This window comes from Furipterus horrens, unplaced genomic scaffold (assembly GCF_987537825.1).
Source record: "Furipterus horrens unplaced genomic scaffold, mFurHor1.1.pri manual_scaffold_5, whole genome shotgun sequence".
Lineage (NCBI taxonomy): Eukaryota > Metazoa > Chordata > Mammalia > Chiroptera > Furipteridae > Furipterus > Furipterus horrens.
This window is the reverse complement of record NW_028327175.1, coordinates 7,438,824-7,461,488: the sequence shown is the minus strand read 5'-3', so window position 1 is coordinate 7,461,488 and position 22,665 is coordinate 7,438,824. Positions and strand designations below refer to the sequence as shown.

At 43.3% G+C, this 22,665-nt stretch overlaps 1 protein-coding gene across 1 annotated transcript in view; it reads right to left on the bottom strand.

The window, feature by feature from the left end:
- The window catches only part of PLCXD3 (phosphatidylinositol specific phospholipase C X domain containing 3), a 134,139-nt gene that overhangs the window by 47,274 nt on the left and 64,200 nt on the right, over positions 1-22,665 (bottom strand). The window contains exon 2 of the mRNA XM_090278873.1: positions 2,446-3,154. Within this exon, the coding sequence (XP_090134999.1) occupies positions 2,446-3,154 (709 nt within the window). The remainder of the gene's footprint in view (positions 1-2,445; positions 3,155-22,665) is intronic.

Sequence of the window (22,665 nt, the reverse complement as noted above, 5' to 3'; positions counted from 1 at the left end):
GATTTTTAAGGATATAAGAGAGGTGGTAAGTTGTTATTTGCTAGAACAATTAACTTTAGTAGAAAGTGGTGTTTGCAGCCCTTGTATTCTGCTGAATACTTTGATAAGACTAGCCAAGCGAAGACTTAGGGCCAGGAAAGAGGTGAAGAGTTTGGTGTAATAATCTAGGGAAGAGGGTGGAGTCTCCGAGCCGATGTGGGCGTAGGGGAAGAAAAGAGATGAGAAAAAGAGAAGGAGAAAGAAGTGAAGGAGTGGAAGCTGGGGTGAAAAGTAGTGTACATGTGGTCAGGGGAAGACCGCCAAGGCTAGAGGATTTGTAATTAGAGACGAGTCTAAAATTCAATGTTAAATTATCTGCAATGTTACAACGATAGAACTTCCCCTATTCCCTCAAGTCCTCTGTAAAATCTCAAAAATCAATGTGGACCTTGAGAAAGAATCAAGTCGCATGATTTAGGTCATACAGAGGGGGTATGGAAGGGCCACCTGGGACAATCAATCCATAAAACAATGTATAGAATTCAGAAGCAGCAAGAGCTCATACCAGAAGAACGTAAGAAACCTTGGGAAAGGTCTTGTGCTTACACAGGGCACACAGTGCAGGGCTAGGGACCTTACTGAGATCTTAAGAAACAGGGGGTCCCAGCTAATATCTGGATGACAGAAGGAAGTTATCATTTTATATGGAGGAAACGTCTCACTCCAATGTCTTGTGACTTTGATGGCCAAAAAAATAATTGCCAATAACCACCAAAGGAGCTGGCCTATATTGTTCTGGTCAACTGGCCACATAAACTTGAATGTCTTACTGGCACTTACATTTAGTGACCTTGATTATAGCTGCCCAGCTTCCTCCCCAATTCCCCATGTCTTTGTTTCCTGCCTTTGTGAATGTCTGTATCACCCTTGCTACTTCTCAAGAAGAAATCTTGTCCTCAATTCTTTCCTCCCATTCCTACCACATAGCTTAATAGCTACTGAATCATCCTAATATATTGCTATTCTAATAAATTGTCCTGCTGTTTGCCCACTTCCTCAGTTTAGCTTGCATTACTTTGCTCAAACAGTTCTAAGCACCTCTTAAGCACTCCCTCTCTCCATGCCATCCAGCCTCCAAACTATGCCAGTTACCTATCTAAAGGCAGACCTGGTTAAGTCTCTCTATGAGCACTCTCCCATTGCTTGGCTAAAAGCCTTCTTGCAAGTGTGTTTCTGCCCCACTACAAGCCTCCTCTCCTACGATTTCCTATGCTACATGCTGTGCTATCAGGCCACAGGTACTATTTTCACCTCCAAATCTTTTCTCATCTTCTTGTCTTCTCCTACAATGACCTCAAGTCCAAGCCAAACACTTAGGCTTTGTCCCCTTACCATAATTCAAACCATCAAAGTTAAAGATAAAAGTTCCAATAGGACTTGGGTTTTATCTTCAGACATTTGCATTGTTTAATACTTTAAGTCAAAAGCATAAATAATATATACAAGTCTTCATGCTCGATCACCCTCATGGGAAAGAGCCACGGAGATCTTTGGTGATTGCTCAGGTCGCACCTTGCAGGTGTAATTACACTTCACATACATGGTTGGACTTGACCAACGGGATGCCCCCACTCTCTGAAGACTGATCCTTGTTTATGGTGTAGTGTAAAGGCATAGAATATGGCCTGGGACTGTGTTTCATCATTCACTGTCCAAGTGAGCTTAGGCAAAACCTATTACTGCTATGAACCTCAATTTTTATCGGTTAGAGAGTATCTACTTCCCAGGGCTGTTATATAGACCCAATGCAACTAAGTATGTAACAAGACTCTGCAAACAGTTGAGAAAGGGCTTTGTAATCTATGAAGTGCTACACAAATGGGAAAGGTGTGCTATGAAAAGAGAACTGGACCTGGAGTCAAAACACAGGATGCCATGCGTTGATCTTTGTCCTATAAATGTATATCGAAGTCCCAATTCTACACACTTGTAAGTGTAACCTTTGGAAATCAGGTGTTTGCAGATGTGATCAAGTGAAGACGAGAGCATAGAGGAGCCCCTGACGCAATAGGACCGGTGTACTGATAAGAAGAGAAGATAGGCACCCACGGGGAAAATGCCACGTGAAAACGGAGGCAGAGACGGAAGTGATGAGCCTACGAGCAAGGAACACCAGGGACTGCCAGCTGTCACCAGAAGGTGGGGAAGAGGCATGGAAAAGACTGTCCCTCAAAGCCCTCAGAAGGAATCAAACCTGCGGACACCTTGCTTCAGAATTCTAGCTTCTGGAACTCACAGACAATAAAGAGCTTTTGTTGTAAGCCACTGAGTTTGTGGTACTTGGTTGTGGCAGCCCTAAGAAGCTAATCCACACGGGTAAGAATTTTAGCTCTATCACTTACAGGATCTACGAACTGGAGCTCATATATTTAAATGTTTTCCCCTTAATATTGTAAGGGCACTTACCTTTCTGTGATTGTTTCTCTGAGGCCACTGGCCACCCCTTTGACCACAGTGCTGGCTTTGGGGGTCAGCACCACCTGAGATATAAAAAACGAGCCTTTCTTTCTTCTCTCTGTGATGGACGCCTGCAGAAACGGAATCAGTTTTTCCGGGTCTGTGGTGTTGGCCCAGGGAGCGGGCATCATCTGCCCGGGCCAGAGGAAGGGCACCTCCAGAGCCACGGGGCTGTGGTAGAAGACCAGCACTTGGTAGTCCTTCTCCCACAGGTACTTGAGACTGACTTCCTGGGCAAAAATCGCCGGGCACATTTTATTGCCATAGATGTCTTTCAGCATTTGGACCAATTTTTCATGGTGATATTTCTGCATCCCATAAAAATGGTTGAAGTCCAAGAACACTACCTCCTTACAGTGATCTGTGAGGAATGCATTGATTTCCTCAAGGCCTTCATTGACTTTGGCACTGAACAAACCATGAGCAAAGTAGAGTTCATTGTCAGGGTCTCTGGGCTTGGTGGAAATTCGAAGATCAAAATAACGGATGCCAGCTCCTAGCTGACCCGTAAAGTTCATCGTTTGAGTGGCTAACCATTTCCGCATCAGCTTTTTGGCCACAGTTCCAAAAACAGAGACAAAATTCTGGACAGTTTCTGGCTGTTCAGGCCCTACTGGCGAGGCTTCATCAATGTAGAAACTGAAGGAATCATGAGATCCTGGAAGAATAACAAGGCACAATGTGGTTACATGTCAGTCCCTCATGCTCCCCAACTTTCTTCCCTCTTGCAATGTCTGTATCTCTCCCTGAAATGAGCCCAAGGAAATACTAGACAATATTTACCAAGTTCATTCTCATGGCTTAAGAAGGTTCTTTTTATAGCCTGACATAGTACACAGAGTAAATTAGTTGTAAAGTGATAAAAATTCCTTCTAATCAATGTTTTAAAATTCAAATGATCATCGTCAACTTCTGTAAATCAAGAATTTAATGTATTTATGTGGAATCATTTTCCATGGCCATTCAAAAATAAGATCTCAGGGGACCCACCAGTTCCCAAATACTTTCTCTATAATATTGTGCCTTTTCTTCATTTTAGGTTGATTTGAAGCCTAGAAGGTTTGTTTGGGTAAATAAAGAAGCCCTTTTCACAGGCAGATGATCAGGGTAAGAACTGTTAACTCATATACTTTGGAAAACACAAGAGGTCACAGTACAATGCTGATACGTTTAATATCATTCCTGACCCTGCACTCACTCAGGTGATTGTCAACTGAGATGAGGTTGAAAGTTAACACAAGTGAGGGCATTAAAAAAAAATGAACTAATAGGCCACTTTCTTCACAGATATTTCCTCTCAACAGTAAAATCTCTTTTAGGAGTTGGCTTCCAAATTTAAAAGAATTTCTTCCTAGGAAGGACAAGGACAACCTATTTATTCCTTTTTGACAGTTACAAATATTAAAACTCCAGAAATTTAGTGATGACCATGTGTGTGATTCACCTGTAGGTACAGAGTGTCATTTAAAATATTATTGGACCTAATAAAGAAAAATTAGTTCAAGTTTAATTTTGGTTTTAAAGCCTCCTTTAATTTTTGGGTGTGACTGACTAAATAGGTAAAATTAAATGAATGAATCCTGGACTTCTCACACATTATAAAGGGCAGATGTGATCATACTCCACCCGTTCCTCAGGCTTCCTCACACCTTGCTGCCCGGCTCCTGATCTACATCCCTTATGGCACACCTTTTCCTACGTCTTTACTTCTCCCGCCCACGCACACCCACGCACACACACAAACACACACACACAGTCCTCTAAGTGTATCATCTATCGCCTCATGGTTTTTGTCTGATAAGCTATTTGAAGTGATGTCATTTTTCAGTGATGCAATATTTATTTTTGTTTATACTCCATATTTAATGTTAATCTATAATTGTCTCTATATGTATTTACCTATATCTGTCTACCCTTTATATCTATGTCTGTGTTGATGTCTGTATGTCTAGCATTAAATGGCCCATAAAAATCATAAGAGTATGGGTTCCCGGCACCAGGGTAGGTTGTTTGAGAAAATACTTTGAAAAATACTTGGATGCCTTGCAAATCATAACCTTTAAGATCTGGAACAGAGAACTCCTCAGGATTATCATTTTTTCAAACAATGAAAGATAACTCCCAAATATAGAATGTCATGGTTAATTTAATCTGGAACAGTCTGACATAGTTATCTTTAGTAGATTGTATGGGAAGAAAATGTGAGCACTTTCTAAATCTGTAAAACTGGCAGTTTGGATCTGGCATTGGCAAATTTTAATAGGGATTGAAATTGCTGTATATTGATTCAATAATTGCAATTCAGTCAATTGTGACTATAAATTGAGAAACTATACAATCTGTACTATGGCTGAATATTCAGGGAGAGTATGTTTAAAGAGAAATACATAGGTGAGTTTAAGAAGAGTTATAATTAAATAATCTAGGATTAAAATAGGTATAAATAAATGAATAAACACTCAAAACAAAAACAAATTTATAAATTTTAAAAAATTTAAGTTAGTTTCCAGGTATGTGGAAAAAGGTGGAGGACAGTAATTGGTTACTTCTGTAATCTAGTAGAAGGCAGCATTGAAAGCAAGCAGAAAGGGAATTAAATATGACTAAATTTCTATTTTCCAGAAATGAGTAGGTCCTTGTTTTCAATATGGCTTTAATTTCACAATTCTGTCATATGGTTATATAGCAAAAAAATAAATATATATATTTAAGTCTAGGAAATTCATAAATTTTGAAAATCCTATTGAAGGACATTATACTTTCTAGATTAAGTTATTTGTTGACACTTAAGGAAAATATGTTATTAAGGTAAAATGAAGTGGTGTCAAAACTAAAAGTTAAAGCAGCTGACGCTCAGAAGGAGAAGGCGCTGGCAGCCCCACCAACACCTGTTCTGAGCTACATGACCCTGAGGTGCAGGCATAGCATCTGAAGCAGAATGAGACACCAGATACAAATGGTATCTGGAGAGGAAAATTAAATCATCAATCAATATAAAACACTATCTGTGCATTTTGGGAGAAAATACATATCTAATGGTGGCCCCCCAAAAGTAACATTTTAATGATTTTTAATATCATTTGGAATAGTACTTCCTCCCCAATTTAAACATTTTTACTAAACCATTAAGTTTTCCATTTGTTTGAACTTAAAATAAAAATACGATAGGATATTATGACCTTTCAATAACTGAGAGAAAAAGTCTGGCCCGCTCTACGTCTTTAAAACCAGACAGCCTGCCCACAAGTAAGAGAGCGCTAAGCATTTCTTGTTGTTGTTGTTTAGACTTTTTATTTCGTTATTTTAAAAAGACTTTTTTATTGCTATCCTATTACAATTGTCCCAATTTTTCCCCCTTCGCCCTCCTCCGCCCATTCCACCCCTCATTCCCACAGTTAACTCCCACACTGCTGCCCATGCCCATAGGTCATTCATACATGCTCTTTAACTAGTCCCTTCCCCTTCTTTCCACCATTATCCCTCACCCTCCTTCCCTTTGGTCACAGTCAGTTTGTCCCATGATTCCATGCCCGTGGTTCTATTTTGTTCATTAGTTTATTTTGTTCATTAGATTCCTCTTATAAGATCATATGGTATTTGTCTTTCACTGACTTGTTTTGCTCCTGCCTACATCCACAACCTCTCTGACATCTATTTGGCATCTGCACTGGTTGAGTGTTCCTGGGCTCCTGACCTCTGATCCTTCTCTTGCCTATAGCCCCAAACTCATACCTTGGAGCTGATATTTAATGTTGCTCCCCTGATTCTGAACTGAGCCTCTCAACTTCGGGCTTGATTTGCACTTCAACTCTGAATAGAGATGACTGTTTTCATTAGGAACCCAGTCCAATCAAGTTCATTTGCTTTGGCTCTGAATCAGTGAATGGAATGGAGGGGTTCTTTTCTTTCACTTCTTAGAAAGAGGCACGTTTTTCTTCTGGTCAAGATGGCAGTGTAGGTAGACACGGCTCACCTCTTCACACAACCACATCAAAATTACAACTAAAATATAGAACAACCATCACTCAGAAACATCAGACATCAAGGTGAATGGAAGTCTGACAACTATGGAATTAAAGAAACCACATCCATTGAGACGGACGCGAAATAGACTGGTCCCACACCTACATGTGGTACATAAAAATTTGGGCGGGAAATCTTGGGAGTGAAGAGTCCCAGCCCCACACCAGGCCCCCTAGCCCAGAGTCCCAGTTCTCTTATAGAACCCAACACTGACCCATCTACTCAGACTCACTCCCTCTGAGCTCCAGCACCGGGGTAGCAGTTTGAAAGACATCAGTAACATACAGGGAGAAACTGAGGTGTCTGGCATCAAGGTGAGCAGAAGCCATTGTCCCTTTTCTAAACCCTCCTGACACAAGGCACAGAGCCGGCCAACTGGTGTCATGTCTGGACTCCAACCTGGCCAACACTGTTTGACCCACCTCAGAGAGCTCCAGAGACTCCGCCCCACCCAATTTACCCACCGACCCAAGCTGCTTTTCCATATGAATGGCTGGTCTTCACTCATGCTTCCCAGATTCCTAAATCCTATTGTAGGGGCTTCAGCCATTCCTTGTAAGGAATTCCAGTCATCCCCTAAGGGCCCCATTCCCTAAGGCCTGTAAAAATTTGCCAATGTCTTCTGCTAGCACTAAGTAAGTTGCCTCTTTGAGGCTTTTCTCTTGCAGAGAATCCGAGCTTTTTGCAGAGCTGTCTGTCCTGCAGAGAATCCGGCTAAGCAGCCAACTACGACTGAAGATAACGCCGTAAACCTTGTCCCTGTTGCTGCCAGATGTCACATACACACCTACCTGCAGCCGCCCCACCCTTTCCTGCTGAAGGAAAAGACCCTATATAAACTCTGCCTAAACCCCATTCAGGGTCGGTGCCATTTTGGAGACTTGGCCTCGGCCCAGCCGCTGGCAATAAACCCTTTGCTTTCCTTATCCACTGTCTCCAAGTGGTTTATTCTCACTGAATCTGCTGTAACATTTTGGAGGCCCCAGTGATACACCCTCTCCAGAGCACAGTGCCGACTCCAGCGGACCCCTGGGGGACTCAGTGGATCCTGTGCAGTTCTCCGAATGGTGACGAGACTGTGGCCACACACTCAGAATTCGAAACATCCCTCATGTCCTCGTAGATTGTATGGGGCCACAATTTCCTCTGGTGGCTCGGTATAGGGACAACAAAGGTGGACGACCAGTCTCGGCAAACAGGTGAGCGACAGCCACTGGGATAGGTGACTCCTAGAGGCACCTGTTGTCTGTGGGCAAGGTGCCCCTTGACGCCTGGACACAGGGTCGAGTTTAGTTCGTTCTCCTTTAGTGAGAATCTGGTTGGTCTGAAGGATTCAGACCAGTTGATTATTGAGCTCTCTGGAATCAGGCTTTTGCTCGACCACCTGTTAGTCAACACAGTGTGTCCCAAGAGGGTTCAAGTCTGGACAAGGGACGGGGAGGGAAACTGTTTAACTTCTGTGTGCGTATGAAGTGAGTGAGTGAGGGGAATTAGGGGCGAGCCCTTGATTCGTCCAGTGTGTGGCTCCACGGCTACAGCTATGGAGTCTGAGTGGGCCCTAACCTGCGGTTCCTTGGCTTGTCACACGGCATAACAGCTGGTAAACCTGGGTTTTACTTGGGCAGCTTTAGCTAAGACAAGCCTAAGTCCCTCGTGAGAGGAGAGGCCAGGCGGGCATCTGGGTGGCTTCCTTTGGGGAGTTCCCTACCCTTGTTTGTCTGCGCCATGGGGTGGGGGGGAATTGCTCCCATGCCTTGTGTTACCGCCCCTGATTGTAATCCAAATTAAGTGTATATTTGTAGCAGTCGCCTTAGTCATTATGGGTGGGTGTCAGTCCAAGTCCACGCCTATGGTCCTCTACTGCATGCTCCAGAATTTTTCCCAATTCCAGAGGCAAGACACTTCTATGAGCCCTGATGCCTTAGAGATCCTCTGCAGATCAGAATAGCCCACTTTCAGGGTGGGATGGCCCCCGGGAGGAACTCTGAATCTGGGCATCATACGGGCAGTGCACCTCATTGTCACAGGGAAGCCCTTTGCTTTCCTTATCCACTGTCTCTGAGTGGTTTATTCTCACTGAATCTGCCGTAACATTATCAAACAAGCAACAGCTGGCCTCAGTGAGCCCCAGGCCCAGACTATCAGCAGCCAGGCTAGATTCACAGCTTGGCTTCACCTGGGAATCTCCAAGCCCAGCACAAATAGCAGCCATCTCAGGTTGCTTCATGACTCAGGCAGGGTGGCCCAGGCAGAACACAGGTGGGAGCTGACCTTGGCCCTGGGCCAAGTGCACCCAGTGGACAGCCACAGACCACGCTGGAGCACCACCACCCTGCCCCTCCACCGCTGATCCTCCATGGAGGGCAGAGGTTAGTGGTAAGTGGTCACAGCCAATCCTTGCAGCTGACCGGCCTGGGTAAGTCCCTCCCATTGACATGCCAACAGCAACCAAAGCTCAACTACAAGAAGAGAGTACACTCATCCCATACAAAGGGCACACCTCGAGTACCCAGCTTGGGTGAATGAGGAGACTATGCCGCTGGATCTACAGGATACCTACTACATTAGGCCACACTACCAACACACAGAGTCAAAGCAGCTCTACCTAATACAGAGAAACAAACACAGGGAGGCTGCCAAAGTGAGGAGACATAGCAACATGGACCAAATGAAAAAGCAGATCCAAACTCCAGAAGAGTTAATGAAGTGGAGATAAAGCAATCTATCAGATGCAGAATCCAAAACACTGGTTATAAGGATGCTCAAGGAACTGAGCAGCATAAAATAAGACCCAGTCAGAAACAGGATACAGTAATTGAAATAAAGAACAATTTATAGGGAAACAGTAGAGTATATGAAGCCAAGAATGAAATCAATGATTTGGAACATAAGGAAGCAAAATACAATCAATCAGAACAAGAAGAATGAAGATAGTGCAAGCAGCCTCTGAGACAACTTCAAGAAGTCAGACATTCATATCACAGAGGTTCCAGAAGGAGAAGAGAAAGAGCAAGAAATTGAAAATATATTTGAAAAAGTAATGAAAGAAAATCCCCCTAATTTGGTGAAGGAAATAAACATGCAAGTCCAAGAAGCACAGAGAATCTCAAACAAGACTGATGCAAAGAGGCCCACTCCAGGACACAACATAATTAAAATGCCAAGAGTTAAAGATAAAGAGAGAATCTTAAAAGCAGCAAGAGAAGAGAAGAGAGTTGCTCTAAGACTGTCAGCTGATTTCTCAAAAAGAAACTTTGCAGGCAAGAAGAGACTGGCGAGAAATATTCAAAGTGATGAAAGGCAGGAACCTACAGCCAAGATTGCTCTAACCAGCAAAGACATCAGTTAGAATTGAAGGTCAGATAAAGAGCTTTTCAGGCAAGGAAAAACTAAAGGAGCTCATCATCACCAAACCATTATTATATGAAATGTTAAAGGCACTTATTTAAGAAAAAGAAGATCAAAACTATGAACAATAAAACAGCAATAAATATCTATCAACAACCAAATATAAAAAACAAGCTAAGCAAACAAGAAGAACAGAGACAGAATTATGGATATGGAGAACATTTTGATGGTTGCTAAATTAGAGGGGCATCTGTGGGAAGGGGTGAAGAGTTGAGGGGATTAGAAGGGTCTTGCAATAAAAAATGTATATAAAGTACAGTTTCAATGATTAAATTAAACCCAATATCTCTTACAGAACACTGGCATTAATCCTTTTGTAAAGGAAAACTTAAAATAGTCATGCTGTGATTTCTCTTTGGGGAAATCTGTATCTGCCTTACTGTGGAAAGCCTTGTCTCTGAGCCCCGGTCAGAGGCAGTGAGCCTGAAGGAGAGCAGGTTTCCTTACTTCTGTCTTTCATGCAGCGCAGGGATCCTAGAGGCTAAATTTGAGGAACACTATCACACCGATGCCTCCCAGGAGTAGAAAAGCTCAATGTTCACCACATTTCCTTTAAACTTGCTGGGTGGATCCTCAGCCCCATGGACAAGCTGACCGTAGAGTTCAAGAGCAGCAGCATTTCCATCCAAGGGCAGAAAAGAAAGCCTGCTCCAATTGCCCCCCTGTGTGAAACTACTAAGCCTTCTTTTCATATGAATTTCTTTTCAGGGGCTATCAATATGGATGCCAGAAAAATAATTCAAAGAGACCCTGAGAAATAGAGAAGTCCCACGATCCCGTCAGACCCAGCCTGCCATGCGTTCTCCCTCTCCTCTCCGGGTCTCATCGCCTGGGCCCTTCTCAGCGCAGCCACGTGGGCTCTGAGGCTGTACACGCTGCGCTGCTGCGCCGGTGGCAACAGCTCACAGCCTTCTAGGCCTGGCCACACGACCCTGGCGAGGGCAGCTTCCAAAAACCGGGCAGACTCTACATCCAAAACAGGGAGATTTAAGAGGAAAATCCATCAGCAATATTTGTCGGGTGATTCGAAAAAGCAAGTAGATCCTGCTGCTTCTCTAGAGCAGCCAGTGGCCCTGGACCAGCGGTGATTCTGACCCAGGGGGTATTTGGCATCAAGGGCGCGGTTGGTGTTGCCATCACTGGAGGGGGCGGTGGCTGGCATCTGGTGGGTAGAGGCCAAGGACGCTGCTGAACGCCCTACAGTGCCCCTGGCAGCTGCCGCGGCAGAGTCCGCGGGCCCAAGTGTCCATTTGAACGAGCGAAAAAGCCTGTTCCCGTGGAAACCATACAGGCGGATAAAGTAATCTCCGGAGGCAGAAACCACACACTCTGCCTCGCCCCTTCTACCTGTGCTTCGCACATTTCTCACACCTGTCATCATCTCTCACACACTTCTCATGACGCCGTCCTCTCCGGAAGCTGTTCTCAGTCATTGTAGCCACTGAAAACGATCACAGAAAGCGCTGCTTCTGAATTCGCCTGCAGCCCAACCAACAGTGGCTCGTGGCACTTCTTTTTACTAATCTCTTGATTTTTACTTCAAAATTTCTTTCACTTATGCTGAGAAATTCTCAAGGTAAATCAGGCTAAAATTAAACCATCCAGATAGGTAGGTATCTTCTATTCACTGATGTCCATTTCTACTCCAGAAGCTTCTGTGAGGCACAAGTTTTGTGGGGATAAGACTTATCTCGCCATTATTTAATTTGTTTAATAAATTGAGCACCTACTGTGTGCAAGACACTGTGATGGGAGATGTGTCTGTGGCTAAGAAGAGGTGGATGTTAGAGAGAGTGAAATAACAACACTTATCAGGTGAGGACAGGACAGGTGGGTTCCTTCTAGCAATATTTCTTATGCATTATCTCCTTCTCTGTAGTTTTAAGCATTTGGTCAATATTTTTTGAATATCTATTATATGGCATGCCTTGGGTCAAGGATATGGAATTAAAACAGTATACAAGACTCATCTAGGCTCTGTCCTTGTGGAGTTCATATCACAGTGGAGAGAAATAGGCAAGAAAAACCACCATTTATCATAGAGTGTGATAAATGCAATGATAAATTGTATGCGATCTCTTTCAATAAAACAGTAGTGCAGTCCTGAGCGGAGTAAGATCTTCTAGAGATAATTAGTAATCAAAGCAAAAGAGTGGGAATAAAACCTCAAACACATGCAATCATTGAGTTTATACTTTTTAAACGATAATGTGCATATGGATCACTAGAGGATCTTTCAAATACCTGTACTTCCAGATTCGTAATGACCGCTCTACTAGATGCAGCGAGTCAGAGAGAGAATGAATCATGGATGACTAAATAAGAAAAAGGAAATGTAATGTCCGTGAAGGAAATACAACAAAGATTAGGGAGAAAATGGCATACTTTGTCAGCCATGTTGGCCTCTGCTATTTCAGTGGAGCCTAGAGAGGAACTCAATAGGACATGTCTGTTGGTGAATAATGTGGGAAAGAACCAGAAGTGAACCATGCTCCTCCTGATATTCTGCTCTGCCTCCACTTCCAAAGAGCCAAGAAGGCAAGGACAAGTCTAGACCTAAGAGAAAATTGTGCTTTATCTAGGAGAACACAAAACAATCTGATTCGCACAGCAGGCTGTCTGGGTCTTCCCTCATTCACTGCCCCTGAAGATGGTCCATGAGTTCAAAGGAAGTCGGACTTGCAGGAGCCTTTAGTAGCACATGGCCCAGGGGCCTGGACTGCTCAGGGTGGATCGCGCCCCCTTTCTGGCTGGGCTCCAGGCTTCTTTCTGCTTTTCAAACACACCAAGCTCCTTCCAACATAGCCCTTGTACTGTTATTCCCACCGCTGTGCCCCCAGCTGTCTGCATGGTTGGCACCTCCTCATTCAAATCTCAGCTTCAATGTCACCTTCTTAAGTAAATCTTCCTGTATCTAAAGGATCTAATTCACCCCACCTCCCAGCTGCCTATCAGCCCCTATCTCATGATCAGGTTTTATTTTCTTCACGGTATGTATCATTAGCTCCAAGTTTCACTTTAGTTAATTGCTTGTTTGCTTGTTGTCTATCTCACCTCACTAGACTTTAAATTTCATGAGAATAAGAATCAAATCCTTCTTGCTCACTACTGTACCCCCAACAAAAGGCACAGTGATTGGCGTATAAAAGATGCTCAATAAATATTTGCTGTGTAAAATGAACCGCAATACCTTTATGTAAATTCTATCTCCACATAAAGATAATAAAATAAATTCAATAATAACCACTAAACAAGAATCACAGAAAATACTTGATAAATGTTAGCTCTTTTTATCACTGTTAATTATTATTCTATATTATTAATTCTAAGCACTAATTGCCTCAAACAAGTGGATTCTCACCAAATCTTGGCTGAACGAATGAACGAATGAATGGGAATTGCACCAAAAAAAGTTATAATCACTGTAGCTGCGCTAAGTTCTGAGAATTTCTCAATGAAAATATTGCCATAACGTCCAGCTGTGCTTTAGATAGATGAAGTGTTTGCAAGTCCTCTCTCTTTTCTATTTCCTGGACTGTGAGCTACTTTTCCTGTAGCAGATGCAGCAATGCCAAAACCCACCATCAGAGGAAGGCTCTGGTCCTTCTGCACACATCATTCCAGCTTCTCAGCACAAGTGTAGGTGTGATATCCAGAGACAGACCCCACTGTTGCCTGAACCCAGACCACCTGTAGGGGCTCAAGCGTAGGACAGCTTCCTCCATGACCATCTCTTCCCCCGCAAGTTTTGATACCAAGAGCTAGGCTGTCTGGACTTCTGGGAGCAGACTGAGGGCACAGCATATGTAGCCAGACAATAGACCTTTACAAACCACGTGGGACCATGGAGAGGACATTGAGTTTTGCAGCATTCTCATGGGAGGAGCCACATTGAACCAAGCACATGCTCCCCACCCCCACGGCAATACGGCAGCCGGCAGAAGTCCTTACACTAAGCATGTGCAAGGCTAGCAAGAAAATTGGGTAAAAGCTCCCCTACTCCCTTCAAGTACTAGGTTGCGGGTGGAGCCAGGGAAAGGCAGGCACATGCCCAATAGAAGTTAAAATGGTGGCAGGGGAGGTTCTGGGCCAAAGAGGCCTGTCAGTCTAGCCAGGGGAAAGAAGTGATTGGTTGGGAGGTGGATCCACCCAAAGTGCACAGAAGTTTAGGAAGTTGATTGGTCGTCTTGAGAAAGCACCTGGTCCATTTCATGCCCAGAACTAATATAAACCCAGGGTGACAAAGAGATCTCTCACTTGCTCGTGGCTGCTGCACACGACCTACATTCAGATGGTTTACTGGCTTGTCCTCTGCATGGGCCACATGACTACAGTCACGTTGCCCATGGCCTCCAGGAGGGAGTCTCTCTCTCTTGCGTTCACAGGTGCCTTGTGCACTCTCCGGCCCTGCAGCATGGGACCTTGTGGCCCTAGAAGCTGCATGGCCAATGGCGGAGCAAGCTCCACATACAGCCTCCTGGAGGGAGCCTGAGGTCAGACAGCAGCCTTGGACAAGCTAAGCTCCCTGGATAACTGCACAGAAGAGGCCTCAGGCTCCAGAGGATAGTACTTCGAAATGGAACGGTAATTCTGGCCACTGCCTTTTGTTTTGGTCTTGCTGAGGGCAGCTGGGCTGTGTCTGGATTTTGCAGAGGGGATGTGTTTTGAGAAGGGTAGTCCTCTATTGGCCCAGATCATTCTGCATTGGAATAAAGACCTTCTTCCTTTTTCACCAGCCTCTAGAGTTTGCCTTTTGGTGGCAACAGGCAGCTGAGCCCTACTTTGGTACAGTAACCGTTTTCTCCGTGGGGCAGATACCTAAAACTGAGCATCCGTGGCAGCCATAGAAAGAGAAGCAAAAGAGATCTGGTCATATCTAGGTAACATGCCCCATCAGAGAAGGAAGAAAAGGTGGCAAGAGAGATGTGGTGGCCACACAGCCCAGACTTCGCTACTCCTCCTCAGAAGCTCATTGTTTAAGATGCTGATGTCTTTATTTTATTATTGCAGTTTGCATTCAACACAATTTTGTATTCGTTGCAGGTGTACAGCACAGGGGACAGACATTCATTATAGGTTACAAATTGTTCCCTTCACTATTTCCAGTCCCCACCTGACACCACACACACAGCTATTAAAGTATTACTGACTCTTCCCCAGGCTGTACTTTCCATCCCCAGGACTGTTCTGTAACTGCCAATCTGTACTTCTTAATCCCTTCCTTTTCTCACCCAGCTCCCAGCCCCCGCCCCTCTGGCCACCATCAGTCTGTTCTCGGTGTTTAGGAGTCAGGTTCTCTTTTGTTCATTCGTTTGTTTTGTTCTTTAGATTCCACAGATAAATGCTATCATATGGTATTTAAGATGCTGATGCCTTTTAAATGTCACCTTGGTCCCCTGGTTTATCCACTAGAACCTCCCTGTAGGGGCACACCCCAGGTCAGCCTCCAATATCTGTAAGAATAGGGGCAGCTGGACAGAATGAATGGCTCGGGGAAAGGGGGGTGGCATATTAAATGAAACTGACTCCATATCACTAAACCAACTATTCTGAAAGAAAAAAAATCTCTATTGTGTTTTTCCTCTAAGAAGAAAACAACTTTGAAACATGGCAAATAAATAGTCCAGTGATTATATTCTCTTAGATTCACGAGCCAGAGGCCTCTGAAGCCTATTTAGCTTTGTTCTTGCATGTCTGGCACTATTGGTTTTCCTTTTATAAATAATGAAAATCTGAAATAACACAACATTACTGTTAATCATGTTTGTGCTACAGAAAGAAAGTCTCCTTGAAATATAAGCCTTTGATTTGACGATGCCCTCACAAAACAGCATTTCTTGCCAACTGCTGGATATTTTCTTATCAAACAAGTATTTGAGGCATAAGGATTATTTATCACTTTGGTATTTCTTCCAATCTCCCTCTCCCTTCCTCTGGCCTTGGGACTTGTGCTCTGGATATGTCGAGAATAGCATATCTTCTCTTGCTTTCAACTTAATGGCAAAGCTAAGATCATAAGCGATATCTGTAGATGTGGGGCCCAATACAGACTGGTTTCTAAAAATGACAACTATTGGACCTAAGAAGATTCTGAATAGCACCATCTCAATGCTACCAGAAATTTTGTCCCGTAAATTCAAGAACATGCACACATATTACATTCCAAATGAACATTCCCCAACCACTCACCTCGAAGTGCAAGTTGATTACAAAGCATTATTTCTTGCAGTGGTTTTGGTGATACAGAACATTAATCACGGAGGTGATCTATCTACAATGGATAATGTATGTTGTTGTTTGTGAAATGAAAATGTTATGCAGTAAAATTCAAAATGTATCAATTGAACACTGATTTAGTAAGTATTTAACAGGCACGTCCTTTGTGCCCTGCACTAGGCTCGTACTGAAGAGTAGAGAAGACAGTGGTTCTCTGACACTCAGGACATTTTTTAGTCTCTTGTGGTAAAAACAAGAGAGCAAAGGAAACTTTGGGAGCAAAGTCCCTCATTTGGGGACTGGGTCTGGCTCTCCTCTCCACCAAATCACCCTGCTTCCTCTTCCACATACATAGGAGGTTTTATTGACTGCAAATGTGATAATATTGAGGAATAGTTCAAAAATAAAGAGATATGCAATTTTCATAGCTACACTAGGGAAAACTATCCATGTACCCACATATCTATTTAGGATGGGTCCATATGCATTCATATTTTACACAGTTTGATCATTGTGTACTAAACACATTAACTTATATCATCAATGCTTTTCCATGGTACGACAGTCTTCAAACACTGCTGAAATGATCGCGTAACATTGCATATGCTGACAGATACTTTAACAATCCCTTTGTTGTGTCTTGTGTTTTTTTTCTTTGTTTTATTTTTTTAATAACGACGACTTTAAGCTTAAGGAAGCTTGCCTTTGTCTTGAAACACAAAACAAAAGGGCAAAGCTTTCATATCATTTGCTAACCTGACCTCATTTTAAGAGAGTGATGGTAGTTATCTTGCAAGAAATAAAAGTTATACCACAAACGGTGCAGGTCTAAATCCAGTGGTACCAACAGGAGACAATAGCACTGCTGACTTAATTATCACCCTCTGGGGGCATTTGTGGAGAAGAAGCCCTTGAAAATTTCTAAACCACAGTAAACTGTTAGGAAATTCTCAAGTGTCTTCCAGACCAAGAGGGGAATGGGGCTCATAAACTGCTTCAAGAGAGTTTGAATGAAGTACTGGATTTGAGAGTTACTGCAGCTTGGATACGTAAAATAGGGCTGTAGGGTGGGTCGTGCCTACAACGGTCTCAAGTTGAAATCAGTGTTTGTGACAACACACCACTTCCAGGGCCACCCGCTTCCCCGGGGCTTTCGCTCCTTTGGTAGGTGCTGGCTGGAGTTGGTGTGGACATTTTCCAAGAGATTCTTCCTTCCAGGGCCAAAACATGTGCAAAGGAGGAGGATGGAATGGACACCTTATGCAATTCTGCAGGGCAAATGCCCTTTCTGCAGGCACACTTTCCCCCCTGCTTAAAGAAACAGAATGTTTGGGGGTCCGCAGGGGAATTCCTTAGGTGCAATGTCTCCAGGCTCGCTGGACCACGGGGGCACCCAGTCTATACTTTTCTACAAAACATCAACTCCCTTCTCTCCTTCTGCAACGAAGACGTCACACACACTCTGCCCTCTCCCCCTGGGGAAGGGCTGCACAGTGAGAACTGCCTCTGGGGCTACCCTGTCCTGGCTCACGCTGTGCATCCAAAAGAATCTTTTCCTGTCTCTATTGTGGATACAGGATGACGAAAGGACGTGTTTCAGCCCCGCCCCCACGCCATTTCCATTGCCACGGTCATTGCACTTGCTGCTGTTTCCAGTGAGGCGGGCCAACGGAGTCAAGGCTGCTCCTCTTCCTCACTGGGATGGCCACTGCTCTATAAAATGAGATGACACTGTCGGAGGCCGGAAGAGCTATGGCCACAGTTCAGCTGGCTCCAGTGCTCGGGAGGCAACCCAGCGAGCCAAGTCCCCAGCCTCCTTTTGTTGTTTTACTTCTTAAGGAAATTCCTTTTCTCAAAAGCCTTGTTATTGTACCAGACTATTTGTATTGTCTCCTGCCAGCAACTGTTCAGGATGGGTTTAAATTGCAGTCAAATATGCACTCCACATTCTTACTCACGGAGGGGCTCTTCGGGGAAAAAAGAAATAATGAGAGGCGGAATATGCTCCCATGACGACCAGGCATTTCCTAGCGATCCCAGGTTGCGATGAGGGCGGAACAAAAGTAATCATCATAAAGCCCGTCAATCTGTATTGCACTTGTTAGAGCTTATGCTTAATTTGGGAGTTAATACTTGACCCCGCAAGATTACAGATAACTAAACAACAACTCACTAGTTAAAATTTATTTTATACAAGCCGAGTAAATATTCTGCAAGGGAATGACCCTAGGAGTAGATCATAAGGGTCACATATGTTATGTGACATGAAGGAGGGACTGCTGTGAATTTGTGTCATGGCGCGCAGAACTGGAATAGATGCAAGCACCATTCTGTTTCGGCGTTGGACTTGGAAGAGTCGATCCAAGGCAAATCAGCAAACACATATTGAACACCTGCGGCGTGAAAGGAACCATCATGCTGAACACCAGGAGACAGATCAAAATAAACAAGGCAATCTCTGGCTCCAATAAGCTCAGATAAATATCTTTAAAAGAATGGCCCCTGCCTTTACGAATATCTAAGTGAAACGTTCTTGAGAACTGTCAAAGAATATTATTTTACTTTTCATTATTCATTCCTAACTGCCAATGTACGTAAACGGGAGAAGATGTGGGTTAGCGGAATTAGCTTCCTGCCTATAAAAGTTTTTCTACTTTTACAATTAGTGCAGGGAACAGACTTTGGGGTGCGAGAAGGGTTTTTGAACTTTACTATGAGTAGTCTTTGAGTCTAAGCACAGTGCCTTATTTTTGCACTTCACACCATGGTCACTAGGTCTTATTATTATTATTATTTTTTTAGTCTCCTACCACAAAAGAAATACATGAAATATGTATTTTTGAAATAGTTTATTTTAAAATGAACAGCTGAACCGGTAAGAATATAAGGAAAATCCCCAGGAGTCAAAACCTAACCAAAGAGCAGATAGAATCTAGTAGGCTAAGCCAGCCCCGAAGCCTTGGATGTCAAGAAGACATTTATGGAAATAAAAACCTAGGGCTATGGGTTTTTATAGATGCGTAAGAGGAGGGCTTTGGCCTGAGAAGTAGTGTTCACATAAAGCTAAACCCCACTCCCCACCCCGCCCCCAGAAAGGGCTATAGTACAGCCCTATAATCTCAATCAGACTGAGGCTTCCCTAGACCAAGGGAGCTGGCAAAGCAATTTGTCTGTCTTGGCCTTGACGCTAGATTAGGGCCAATGGCCTTGGCTCTAGATTAGAGAGTAGCAATTATCTTTGGAAGTGGAAAAAAAGTATCTGATTGGGGAAGGATACACTGTGTATTCAATTGTTTGGGGGATTTTTTAAACCTAGATGGTGGTTATGAGAGTGATTATTGTATTAGTCTTCTAGCAGTGTTTATGTCTTTAACATCTCTAAGTCAAAGGGAAAAACCAGAAGTAGCCTGTAACAAATGAAACAAAAGAATTATTTTCAAATTGAAAAAAACATTTAAGATATGACTAATTATTGCCAATTAAGGTTAGAAATCCAGCCTCTCATATGGAACTCTAATCCTCTGCTTTTTCTACACTTAGAAAAAGAATATCTCAATTCAAGAAATCCTAGAAGTTATATATTTTACCATGGAATGTGGCTGAGTTCGGCCTCAACAGTAAATCATTCCCAGGAGGCCTTGTCTAAGACTGACCAATACTGAGTGGTTCTTTGGAAGAGCTCCAAGATAGGCTTTCTGCCTGGTACAGCCTTAAAGACAACATCCATCTTGAATCTAGATTAGAAAATCCACCGAGAAGTGGTTCTTGGTGTTGGGGCAGAATTTGTTGGCAGATGCATGTTTCCTTTGACCATTTGGTTCACACTGACCTTGCCCATTTCTGAATTCTTAGAGCATGTATACACCCTAACCACATACTTAATCCTATTCTACATTTCATAGGTATTTAGATGATCTCTTCAATGAGACCTGAAGCTTCCCAAGAAGAGATTTATTTTGGAGTCCCTACAGTGCCAAGCAAACTTACAGCTGGAAGAGATATTACCTGCTTTAAACCTGTCATTCACATTTGATGTAACTAGTCCTGTGAAGTGACAGAAAACCAATGGCACAGTCCAATTCGGGTAATTCAAGGAACGTTTATTTATCATGAGACCATGTAGAGGGGGTACAGAGAGACCACAGATTATAATGTAGTCTCAAGACCAATAACAGTTGAAGAACTATTACCCCATGGAGGCAGCAAAGGATAAAGATAAGGACTAGAAACTGGTAGGCGAACGGTGCACTGAACCCTGGCTTAAGAGGAACAAGGACCTTCAGTGAAGAGACTCACCCATCCCAAAGCAAGCTCAGAGAGAGATTCAGGGCAATAAACCTCAACATCGCTTTGCTATATCCACTCAACTTACCTGCATTGGCCAGACCCATTTGTAAGTTTGAGAACACAGAGTCCATTAATGAATTCTATAATAGTGAGTCATCTTGAGCCAAGGACAAGGTAAAGGAGGGTGGAGAGGTCTGAGGGAAAGAAATAATACTTAGGACACATAGCTTTAGCTGGAGCAGAGGTCTCCTTTTTCTAAGTCCACTATCGACCAAAACATAACTCTTCTCATGTTGCTCACAACGCCTAATGAATTAAGTTGAGTTCTCCTGAACTTATTGGAAACTCCTCAACAAAATGGTATCTCTGGGTACCTAATGCTGAATCAGGGCCCAATGAGGGTGGTTCTCAGAACTTTCAGAATTAGAATTAGATCCAAGAGCTGTACTCAGAAGCAGATGGGAAGCCAGAGTAGTGTCCAGGGCCAAGTGAGTAGAATGTTCCAAACAACAAGATCCATTCAGCATCCTCTTTTGCTAAACAGTGACACAATCCAGCATATGGCAAACCAGACACTTTGTGAAGTGTAGGACCATGGCCAAAGACATATCTGGTCTGGCTGAAAAGAGCTATGCTAGTTTTCAGAGTTTTAGAGTTAATTCTGTGAAGTGTCTCTCCATGTGAGGAGAGATCTGGCAGGTGAAGAAGTTCAAGGACCATTAGCATCTTTTGAACGGCATGTAAGATCCTTGCCCCAGTCGAAGGTAGAACTGAACACAGGAAGAAAGGAGTCGATGCATACCTCTTTGTGGGCTTGAAGTCAGCCCTCCTAAACCTCCACTACAGCAAAGTCCCAGAGACACCAGTTAACCCAATATGAACAAAGGCCACTTCCCAGGACCAATCATCAGACCGAGAACACTGACATGCATGAACATAATAAGAACAATGGTGGGGACATTTCAAGAATGATATAGGAGATGTCTACCAAACCTCTCTCTTTCCTTCTCAAATCTGTAGTTAACACTAATGGTGTCCATTATTCCTTTATGAACATACCTTGCCGGTCAATTATAATAATCAAGTGAAACAGTGAAATAGCACTTTGTAAATTGCAGGGCTCTCTACATATGACAATTGTTATTATTACACACTATGGCTTACACTCCCTCGTGTTTTGTTCTACCTCGTAAGGCAAGAAGAAAGAGCTGGTGAGAGAAGAATCAACAGGAGAAGGGCAATCAGGCCAGGCCTCTGAGACAACCTTGGACCTATCCCAAGAGAAGAAAGAAAAAAAAAATCCTGGAACAGAGTAACACATTAATATTAACTACTCTCTGATTAGCAGCTAATTGTTGCAAATGAGTTTACCAACCTTTTGCCTAACAATTAGCAGAGCTGTCAGGCCATAGCACAGATCTGTCTGCACAAGCCTGCGATGACTAGACTTCTCTGGGGAGCCCACAGACACTTGGGTATGGTGACTGTGGATACCTGGGTGGGGAGCAGCCAAGGAAACTTGCCCATAGAGGAGCCTGATCGGTGCAGATGTCAGACTGGCAGGACAGGCTGCGTAGGAGACTGGGATACGTGGGATTGAGTAAAGAAAACATGCTCATGTATTGTTTCAGCTCACTGCTTACCAACAGTTCGTTATCATCTATTGGCTTTCAGAATTCAAATGGCATATCAAGGTGTCTGAACATAAGCTCCATCAAACAATTAGACAACAAATGTAACTGCCTCTTCATTCCGGAAAAAAAAAAAATGTCTGGGATGGCTTGGGATAGTCTTTTCAAACAAAAAGGTAGGTGTATGGCAGTGTAGTCTTCTAGAAGCCAATCATAAGCATCGTATGTATTTCTAGAACATCAGTTTTACCTGATATGTGAAGGAGGAAGAGATTCTTGTCATAACACACACACTCAAAGAAGAAGAGGACAAACTTTTCTTTTGATTTTAAGATAAAGCATGAGGAGGCAAAGACTTTCTCCCTCACGGCAAGTGACTGAACAACACACAGACCCATACACTGCCCTATTTGAGGGTTGCTGTTCAAATACAGCCATTAGAATTTCTTGGGTAGAAAATGTCAAGGACTTCTGGTGATGTTCAGCCCTCTGCAGAAGCAAAGGGACAGGCAGTGGAAAGACCCTATAAGGTCTTTTATAAACCTAGAGGCCAAAGACAAAAAATACATTAATTTTTTTTTTTTTTTTTTTTGCGAAGCTTGAC